Below are 10,920 nucleotides of genomic sequence, written 5' to 3'. Positions count from 1 at the left end.
TTTCTGCTTTACTATCACAGTAGAGTTTGATGGCCAACTTTACTACGACATTTAATTCTTCCAACAGTGTTTTCAACCACTGTACTTTGCATTGGTCCCAAATCCTTTACCTCAAATTCAGTGGCAAGGCTTCTCTTTAGTCTTTCCATTTCAACTATATTATCACCTGTCAAAATAATATCATAGACATATACTATTAGAGTCATTTTAGTACCATCTTCAAATGGTCGAAGAAACATGGTGTGATCTGACTACCCTTAGCGATATCCCTGACTTTTTAGTACTTTCGCAAACCTATCAAACCATGCTCTTGGCGACTGCTTGAGTCCATAAGGATTTTTTCAGCTTGCATACTTGATTTCTTTCATTTACCTTACAAAATTCTAGTGGTAATATCATGAATACTTCTTCTTCCAATTTCCCATTTAAGAAAACATTTTTAATAGCTAGTTGCTGAAGTGGCCAAACCAAATTTGTAGCTAGTGATAGAAGAATTCGAATTGTATTCAGTTTTACTACTGGTGCAAATATTTCTGTATAGTCAATGCCGTAAGTCTGTGTGTATCCTTTTGCAACCAACTGAGTTTTATACCGTTCTATTGTCCCATCGGCTTTGTCTTTCAAGTTAAAAACCCATTTACATCCAACGGGTATTTTTTCCTTTTGACAGATCCATCACTTTTCAGGTCTCATTTTTTTTCCAAAGCTCGCATTTCTTTCAAAACTGTTTCTCTCTATTTTGAAATTTCCAAGGTTTCCTGAATGGTTCTTGGGATCATTGTACTGTCAAGATGAGTGGTAAAAGCATGAAATCCTGTAGTTAAAGCATTATATGATAAGAATTTTGAAATATGATGTAGAGTACATGACCGTGTTTATTTTTTTGAGAGCAATGGGTAAATCCGTATCCGATATCTCTAAGGTTTTTTGAGGTTCTGGAGCTACGATCTGTTCTGACTCTTTTGATACTTCAGATGTGAGATTTTCCAAGTTATTTGATTTTGGCTTTCTTAAATAAACCAGTATATCCTTATCATTCTGTTTTTCTACATCTCCTCCTGTATTCAAGTTCCCTTCTATCATTAGCATAGTAGATTCAGATGGTAGGACAAGTTCAGGAGATGAGAGACTGAAGTCAAAGAACCAATCTTCATGCAAGGTCTCCTCCCGAAGAGAGTTGTTGGTAAAGTATGGAGTATTTTCAAAAAAAGTAACTTCAAGACTTACGAAGATTTTCTTCGTGGAAGGATCATAGCATTTGTAGCCCTTTCGTGTAGGAGAGTATCTAATCAAAACACATTTAACAGCTCGGGGATCTGGTTTACTTCGGCGATGAGAGTGAATATGAACGAATATAGTACAGCCAAACACTCTTGGGGGTAGATTAGAGCTAAGTCAAGAAGTCGGGAAGTATTTCTTAAATTTTTAGATTGGTGTCTCGAAGTTTAGGACACGACTGAGCATTGGATAGATTAAATAGGTGGATGTGAGGATAGCAAGCCCCAGAACATCTTAGGCATATTCATAATACACATCAAGGCACGGGCAACCTCTAGGAGATGTCTATTTTTGTATTCAACAATCCCATTTTGTTGAGTAACTTTGATGAATTATTTCAGGTTTTTGAAGGAAGTCACCCATGATGGTATTAAAGTATTCCATGCCATTGTCAGTATGTAAGATTTGAATTTGTGTTTGGATCATGGAATGAAAGTTGATAAACACGAGACGGACATCGGATTTATCTTTTAGTAGGTAGACCCAACTAAGTCAGATGATCATCGATAAAAGTGAAACCATTTTCTACTGGTACGATTCGGGACTCATGAGGGTCCCCATACATCGCTAGGAATCATGGTGAATGATTTTGATGGTTTGTATGAGGATTGTGGAAATGATGTGCGTTGATATTTTGTAAGTTCACAAATTTCACATAGAAAATTAACTTACTTTTTATTCTTGAAAATAGAGGGCAATACACGTTTCAAATATTGAAAGTTCAGATGACCCATTCTAAAATACCATAACATAATTTCACTATCACTAAGAGCAGATGCAAAATCACAAATTTTAAGTTCACACTGGTTACTCACATCAACCTTGTCAAAATAGTAGAGTCCTTTACTTTCTTTGGCGTTGCCAATCGTCTTCCCAGATGATGGATCCTGAAAAATACAGTGTGATGGAAAAAATTTAGCGGAGCAATGGGAAGTTTTCGTTAGCTGGCATATAGATAACAAATTGCACGATAAATCCGAAACATGAAGGACTGATTCTAAAGTTATAGAGTCAGAAATTTGAATACTTCATTTTCCTGCAACTGTCAAAAGAGAACTGTCTGCAATCTTAACTTTAAGATTACCAGCACATGGTGAATATGTAACAAACAAATTGTAAGAGTCTGTCATATAATCGGATGCCCCTGAGTCAATAATCCATGGCACTTTAGTGAGTGAGTTAAAATTTCAGGCTCTAAAGAAATTACATTTGTGAGCCAATGAACCTGTTAGATGATATGATGAAAATTAGTCCAAATAAATTTAATCCACCAAAAAGAAGAATAATACAACAACCCAAACTAACTTAGGCTCAACAAATATTGGCCCACACCCTATTAAAATAAAAGCCCAACACACACCAGAGAATTGTGGACGACTGACGAAGGAGTCGAGTTGAGCGATGCTAGATGACTGCTACACAAATATGCTCTGACCAAGACACAAAGCTAAGCAAGCCAAAAATTCGAAGAACGCACTACACAGAGGTGTCGACTCAATACCAAGAAGAAACCACGTAGAGGGGAGATCGAAACGACACAACGACGTTGCCAATGATTGGAAGAAAATGTGTTCCAACCTGCCTGGAGAGAGCTCGACCTGAGGCTTCGAGAGAAAACACCGAACAGTGCTACCAGAACCTGAAAAATGCAAACTTGAGGACGGAATCCACACAGCCACCAACAATCGAAGAGGAAGACGCCGATTACAAAAAAAGAAAAACAGAGGTCCGAGTGAAAAAAATCACAGCAAGTAAAACTTTTCCTTTGGCTCTGATACCATGAAAGATAAAACACGGAAGAGAACTTTTATCTTCTTCACAAATAATGTACAGTAAGTTGGTCTTTTTATAGTGCAAGGAGAATACATGGGAAAGGAAAAAATAAATCTCCTACAATTCTAATAAATCACAATATCTTATATATGGTAACTGGAATAAAAGACCATCTTTACTCCGTCAGTTAGGGATTTCAACAATATGTCCTCAATTCTTTTGCCGTATTCTTATGATTTACCTTCCATTATTTAACATATCTTGTCATTGATGATATTTTTGTCATAAAGTCCATTAGGAAAGCATGACAATACTTAATTGCTCTTTGTATATTAAATAAAACAAATATAAAAGTGCGGCAAAATATTTGTTCCGCATTTAAAAACACACTCACAAAATATTCAGACTGAAATGATTACAAAGACTAAATGTGCTAATAATAAAAGATTGAAGATTAGAATGCAAGAAAAAATATCAAAATGTGCTAATAATTAAATATTGAAGATTAGAATGCAACAAAAATATATAGATATAAGTGTCACGATAAATATTTAATACAATTGAAACGTGATACAATAAAATAAAAATATAGTAACAAATACAATCAGGCATCCTTTCATATATCGAAAGAGGAAAATAACCATTAAAATGACACGTGAGGTTTCTTTTGGGGACAAAAGTTGTCTAATAATGTAAATGAAAACAATAGAAGAAAAATAGGATATTATATTCACATCAGGATTTTTATTTGTTGTATTATGCTTTTTTATCTTAATCTTTCATTGATAACAGATCTAATCTTTGATAACGATTTTCATCCAAAAGGTTTGTTTGGAGGGCTTATGTGAAAGTGAGTTAAAATGTATTTCTATCATTTCAATACACAAAAACAAAAGATTTTTGACAGAAACCATCATCAAGGGTGAAATATGGTAATTAATAGAAAACAATTGTTGACCTGAACTTCAGGATTTTGCTACTTTAACATGAAAAATGTAAACAATGGATTACATAATATGATATGGATGAAAGATATTTCATGAAAAAGTTAGTTATGTTTTAAATTAGTGCATGGTGGAGTACCATGTGACATTACATAATGATGAACTACGTAAATCTTGATGTAAATGTAGTAACATACTGAACTTTATAATAAAAAAATGGTGAGGACTTAAAAGCAATTAAAATATGATGTTAATATTATATGAGAAAAGGAATAGGTCACGTCATCTTCTTCCTCAAAAGAGAGTCTCCAGCTGGCTGCCGACAACCGCCGCAGCAAATGACGTTCGAGGCCGCGCCGCCTCTGTAATCCCCCATGGCCTTCTCTCAAGATCAAGTCTGATAAGGACACAACTGATCCGGATGACCCGATTAAAGAATTTTTGAACCCCAATGTTGCTTACGCTCTTGGGCCGAGAATCAGTACATGGGACGAAGACCAAAAGGTATGGCTTCAGAAAAAAATCCTGAATTCCTAAATTATGTTAATGGCAAACCTCGGATCTTACTTGTTACTGGCTTTGAAATACCACTGGAATACGCAAAAAACTCAATAACGCCGGAATACCATTAGCACCAATTTTCATCTTCTGAGATATTCACTTTCTTCAGAACATCAATTAGGAGTCTAAAGATGGATGATATTTATTCCGTCTCCAAATTCCAATCCAATTTCTCCAATTTTGAACAGTTATTCCGACTTCATCATTTGCCCCACTGTTCAAGGATAATTACCCTCACCTTTTTGTTCGGTTTCAAAATTTGGATTGGAAATTGGTGACTGCAATGGCAGATGGTTGGGTGGTGGAAATTTGATTTCGCCATTGATGAAGAAGCCATGGTTTTTACTGCTGATAATGAGATGGTTGGGTGGGTAGGTTATTTTTGTCTTTGACAATTGACATTATAGGTGGTGTCGACGGTGGTAGTGGTGGTGCTGGTGGTGGGTGGCCACCAAACAAGGACTAAGCCTTAAAAAAACTCTCTTATCTATCTTCCCCAAAAACCCCATCGCCTGTCGAAAGCCCTTACTGGTTCACACACAGCCACCGCCATCCTCAACCTCTTCAAAACCCCACCTCCAATATTTATATGTACAGTAACACGTTTATACAGAAAGCATAGAAAAACCCAAATCCGAGTTCTTGTAGAAGAAAGATGAATTCTTGTTCCTCAAATTGATTAACCAAAACAATGGGGGGCAAAATGAGGGTTTAAGTTTGCGTTTCTCTCTCAAGACATTTTATAGGTTTGTATTATCTTTTTGAAGTATGAATTTGTTCATGTTTTGACTGAATAATTTTGCTGCAATGTTGTAAGCATCATTGTAATTCTGCTTGTCTAAAATCTGCCCAAAGAGTTTTCTGTTTTGTTTTGCTATCAATGTCTCATTTTGCATATATTTATTAAGCGTTATATCTTTATTATGTATAAACTCATCTTTCATTCTGTTCTTATGCATATTATATAAAAAAAGAAGGAAAAAAGTTATGGAATGAGACGGTGTATATCATTTAGTTTCTGTTGGCAACTTAAAATGAAAGTAAAAGGATTTGCACTAAAGAAGTTTGGCTTCACCAGTTGTGTGTACGTAATTGTAAAATATATATTGTTATACTAAAGTAGATAGGTTTTGACAGAAACTTGCACTTAAAGTTAAGTCAGTTAAGTTGAATTATTCTTATATTTGTATTAACAGCCCCACAGTCATTCTTATGGAAATAATGAAGTTTGAAAACTTGTGTGTTAGTATTAAATGCTTATTGCCAGCCAATTTTTAGGAAAGGGTTGAATGTTTAACTTTTGAACATTGTGAGATAAATATATTCTCTTGCATGCCTTGTTAAAAAAACGCTTGAATTTGAGACTATCTTTGAATTTTTTCAATTCAGATACAATTTATGTTGCAAGTAAGGTAAATTTTGCCCTTTGTCATTTTTGATGTGGTTTATTTGGTTCAAAATTTTGGGTTTGGACAATAGACTTGTGCTTTTAGTTTCAGCTACCATGCATTTCCACCTATCAGTCTCTGGTATTATCCTACAATAAAATACTAACTGATTATATTGGGTTATTAATATTTATTATTTTGTATACTCAGATTGCTGCCAACTTGCAAAAGCAACCTTTTTCCAAAGTCTCTGCTGACCTTTTCAACTCATTTCCGCTTAAATTCCACTGGTGCGAGCTGCATAGTGGCTTTATCAGATGGCATTGAGCAAAGAAACGGCAAGTTTGACTTTGAGCGTTTATTCAATAAATGCACTAAAACTGGTATTGCCAAATGCTTGCACGCCCTTCTCATCGTGTCAGGGATGGTCCAGAGTATTTTCAATGCCACCAAGCTTGTTAATATCTATGCCTATCTTGGTGATGTTTTGTTGTCTCGAGAAACTTTTGATCAAATACCGAGAAAAGATACCTATACTTGGAATTCGATGTTATCATCTTATGTCCGGAACGGCTATTACCGTGAAGCGGTGAATTGTGTGAATGAAATGTTATTGGCCTCTAATGTTCAGCCTGACTTTTATACTTTCCCTCCTGTGCTGAAAGCTTGTCGTACAATACATGATGGAACGAGACTTCATTGCTGGGTTGTCAAAATGGGTTTTCAATGGGATGTGTTTGTGGCTGCTTCTTTGGTGCATATGTACTGCCGTTTTGGCTCTTTTGATATTGCACTTAAACTTTTTAAGGACATGCCAACTCGTGATATGGGTTGTTGGAATGCTGTGATTTCTGGGTTTTGTCAAAATGGGAATGCTAATGAGGCTTTGAGTGTCGTGGATGACATGAGATTGGAGGGTGTAGATATGGATGCGGTGACTATTTCCAGTATTCTTCCAATTTGTGCACAAAAGGATGATATATTACATGGGATGTTGATCCATTTGTATGTCATAAAACATGGATTAGAGTTCGATGTGTTTGTTTCCAATGCGTTTATTAATATGTATGCCAAATTCGGTAAATTGGAGTGTGCTCGGAGGATCTTTGATCAGATGGTTGTTAGAGATTTGGTGTCGTGGAATTCAATAATTGCTGTATATGAGCAAAATGATTGCCCGCATGATGCGTTGATGTTCTTTTACGAGATGCTGGGAAATAAGTTTCAGCCTGATGTACTGACACTGGTCAGTTTGGCTTCCACTATAGCTCAAACCAGGGACTCATTGTCTGGCAAATCCATTCATGGATTCAGTATTAGAAGATGTTGGATAATGGAAGACACTATAATTGGTAATGCTGTTGTTGATATGTATGCTAAAATAGGTGCTCTTGATCCTGCGCGCAAGGTTTTTGAAGAACTTTCTTGCAAAGATGTGATCTCATGGAATACAATGATAACAGGTTATGCTCAAAATGGTCTCGCAGATGCAGCCATTGAAGTGTACCGCATGATGAAAGATTGTGAGGACTTCACTCCTAACCAAGGGACATGGGTTAGCATTCTACCCGCTTATGCTCATATTGGGGCCTTGATTGACGGGATGAGAATTCATGGGCAGGTGTTAAAGGTGGGTATTGACACGGATGTCTTCCTGGGTACTTGCCTCGTTGATCTATATGGAAAATGTGGAAGACTGGGTGATGCAATGTTTATGTTCTATGAGGTGCCAAGGGTAAGCCCTGTTCCTTGGAATGTCATAATATCATGTCATGGACTCCATGGACATGGTGAGAATTGTATGCAGCTTTTTAGAGAGATGTTGGATGAAGGGGTGATGCCTGATCATGTGACCTTTTTGTCATTATTGAGTGCTTGTAGCCATTCGGGTTTGGTTGATCAGGGCAAGTGGTGTTTTGATGTGATGCAGCACAACTATGGGATGAAACCTACTTTGAAGCACTATGGGTGCATGGTGGACCTGTTTGGTAGGGCTGGTCAATTGGATGTGGCGTATAATTTCATTGAGCGTATGCCTATGAGACCTGATGCTTCTGTATGGGGAGCTCTTCTTGGTGCTTGTAGAACCCATGGAAATGTTGAGCTGGGTAAAAAGGTCTCTGATCGCTTGTTTGAAGTTGATTCAGAAAATGTTGGATACTATGTTTTGATGTCAAATCTTTATGCAAAATTTGGTAGATGGGAGAGGGTGGATGAAGTGAGATCACTAGCTAGGGACAGAGGACTGAGGAAGACGCCTGGTTGGAGCTCGATCGACCTACACAGTAGAATAGAAGTGTTTTATACGGGCAATCGAACTCATTCGCAGCATGAAGAGATATACAAGGAGTTGGCAATTTTAAATGCCAAAATGAAGAGCTTTGGTTATACTCCAGATTATAACTTTGTATTACAGGATGTTGAGGATGACGAAAAAGAGAATATCCTCACAAGTCACAGTGAGAGGTTGGCTATTATGTACGGAATTCTGAATACTCCTCCTAGAACTCCCATTCGAATATATAAGAATTTGCGAGTATGCGGTGATTGCCACAATGTGACAAAATTCATTTCGAAGATTATGGAGAGAGAGATCATTGTCCGAGATTCTAACCGCTTTCATCATTTCAAAGATGGAATTTGCTCCTGTGGGGATTATTGGTGACTCATAGTCTGCCATTTCTTGATTGAGAAAAAGTGATGATGTCATTTCCTTCAGGTGCTGAGGTAATGAAATCAATTCTGAATTGTAGTTTTGTTTTCCTTCTGAGTCATACCTCTCTTCATGCTTTTTGGTTATGTCTAAATGTGTGTTCTTAATACGACGCGTTTCTTTAAAATACTTTAGTTTTAATGACTTCATATATTCCCAGGAAATTCCTATTTCTAGTTATTAAATAATATTCAATTCTTATATTTCTTGATCTCATTGTTCTTGAACTTTTATGGTGATTATCTTAACCTTTTTCTTTTACATGTATGACAATTTGGCCCCAAGTTCTACATAACTAACCAAGTTGATCCAATTATTCTAAATGTGGATAATACATGAGAATTCAATCTGCAAGACTTTTTATGCAAACAATGCACATTTCATTATGTCGTTAACATATTATTCTCTCAGAGATTGAATATTCTGGCCCTTCAAAAGGTTTTGCTTTTTCTTTTTTTTCGTAAATTTATTTTCTCCTCCAAACTTAATATTCTTTTCAACTTTTGAATACATTCATTACTATTTTCTTTAAAAAAAAATTTATCGTTTTTTAAATTGGGGTAATAATCTTCCTGCTCTTTTGGCTTCTTCGACTCGTCTTCCAGCTCTCTTCATGGGGCAATCAGAAAAGGAGTCTTTTTTTCTTGTAGTGCCTTCCATTCCACTATTCTGATTGAGAAAAATTCTTTTCCAAACGACCATAATGAGATTAAAAACCATATTGTCGAATATTACACTGATTTAGGAGTCAGTTTATCAAAAAGCCTATAAATTCTTGGCTGTTTGTGGGTAATTTGTTCTTGTTTTGCTTTGCATTTAAGACTTTGACTTGTTTGTCCTTCTGAGTTCTGATCTGCAATATTTAGAAGGATTTATATACCAAGCTTTATCTTCTGCAATATTTAGTTTTCATTGCGGTTAGAATATCATCTCTTATTTTAATTTCGTTTATATTTCTAAACTAAATTTGCTGCTTATGTTTGGGTGAAGTGTTTAGTGGCTTTTGTAAAACTAAAAAGTCTCATGTATCATAATATACTTCAAATGATTAGAGCTGTCATGATCTGGATGTTTGTATCCAATTATCTATATGTTCTATTACTATTGTTACTTGACTTTTTCGTCTCATTTTCATTGGAACTAGATTAGATTTTCGGTTTCGCTTAGACTGAATATGCAGGCTGAAAAATGTTTCAGGACAGATGTAATAAGCACCATTCTTATGGTGCTCAGTTGGCAAAGTCGAGTAATTGCACGGAGCCTGAAATTGGTATTCAATGGGATTAGACAGTTGGGACTTTGTCCATTTGAGACGAAAACGAAGATAAAGAGGAGTTGTGGCTCGAACTCAACACCATCAATCAATCCTGCTTCATTACTAAACCAAAGTTGTTCTTCACCAAGCCACAGTAAACTCTCACTCCCTCTCTCTCGCTTCAATGTTTCTTCCTCGAATTATCATTTTCTTTGTTCCTTTACTGATGCTCTTTCTTTTCAGGTTTGTCTTGTACAATCATGAAGTACATGACGAAGGTTTGGCTACATGGACCTCTTTTTCACTGAGGTAAAGAAGTTGACTCCTCCTAATGAATTATCTCGTGTAGTGAATGTTGGACGAATTTTGTGAATAGTGACGCCAAAATAAGTATAATGATGGTGACAAAGCCGAGGCAAGAGTTGAACTCTTTGTCCTTAAGTCGAATTTGCCCGGCAACGGTGCCTACGGATTTCGGCAATCGACTCCCAAGATACAACGGCTACACTTTTATTTGTAGCACTCCAAAACACAAGTACAACGAACTAAATTTAGGCTTATGTATTCTAAGGATGAAATGAAGGAAAATCAAAATAAATGAAATGATTTTGATTTTGGATAGAAGAGAGGATGAGAGACGTTTTGCATATCAAAATTGTGTGGAATAGGACACCCAAAGGGTTCTATTTATAGACCATGAAAGGGTGTGGACGAAATGGTTGAGGTCAAATCATGCACCCTTTCCAAACAATGCACCTTTATGAAAAGGTGTCTATTCACTAATGGTTGAGGTCAAACCATGTACCCTTTCCAAATAATGCACCTTTATGAAAAGGTGTCTATTCACTGATTTTCGTCCTTTTTCGTAATTTCTCATTCATCCGATATTGGTTTTCGAAATGCTAAATATACCCTTCAATACATGCAGAGAAATCAAAATTCTCTTTCGGGGGCGTTGCCCCCGAGCCCCCCGCGACCTGACCGGACAGGTCGATCCCCGTTTGTGCT

General features: G+C 36.4%; 1 protein-coding gene across 2 annotated transcripts; it reads left to right on the top strand.

Annotated features, from left to right (window-relative positions):
* Positions 1 to 4,269: 4,269 nt before the first annotated feature.
* LOC111366266 (pentatricopeptide repeat-containing protein At4g33990-like) lies at positions 4,270 to 10,533 on the top strand. 2 transcript variants are annotated; one of them, XM_022986992.1, is made up of 4 exons: positions 4,270 to 4,499; positions 6,155 to 8,671; positions 9,860 to 10,066; positions 10,156 to 10,533. In XM_022986992.1, the coding sequence occupies exons 1-2, from the start codon at positions 4,447 to 4,449 to the stop codon at positions 8,607 to 8,609; spliced, it is 2,508 nt and encodes an 835-aa protein (XP_022842760.1). In that variant the 5' UTR covers positions 4,270 to 4,446; the 3' UTR covers positions 8,610 to 8,671; positions 9,860 to 10,066; positions 10,156 to 10,533. The 2 variants fall into 2 exon arrangements, with proteins under 2 accessions (XP_022842760.1, XP_022842759.1); XM_022986991.1 differs by having other exon boundaries at positions 4,273 to 4,499; positions 9,855 to 10,066.
* The last annotated feature ends 387 nt before the right edge of the window (positions 10,534 to 10,920 follow it).

The sequence above is a fragment of the Olea europaea genome, chromosome 17, assembly GCF_002742605.1.
Source record: "Olea europaea var. sylvestris chromosome 17, O_europaea_v1, whole genome shotgun sequence".
Lineage (NCBI taxonomy): Eukaryota > Viridiplantae > Streptophyta > Magnoliopsida > Lamiales > Oleaceae > Olea > Olea europaea.
The sequence above is the reverse complement of the archived record's forward strand: the minus strand, read 5'-3'. Positions and strand labels throughout refer to the sequence as shown.

Excerpts from the sequence above, each read along its gene's own strand:
- LOC111366266 (XM_022986992.1), top strand. The coding sequence starts at position 4,447 with ATGTTGCTTACGCTCTTGGGCCGAGAATCAGTACATGGGACGAAGACC. Across the intron at positions 4,500-6,154 it reads CATGGGACGAAGACCAAAAG|ATTGCTGCCAACTTGCAAAA; the intron begins GTATGGCTTCAG and ends TTGTATACTCAG.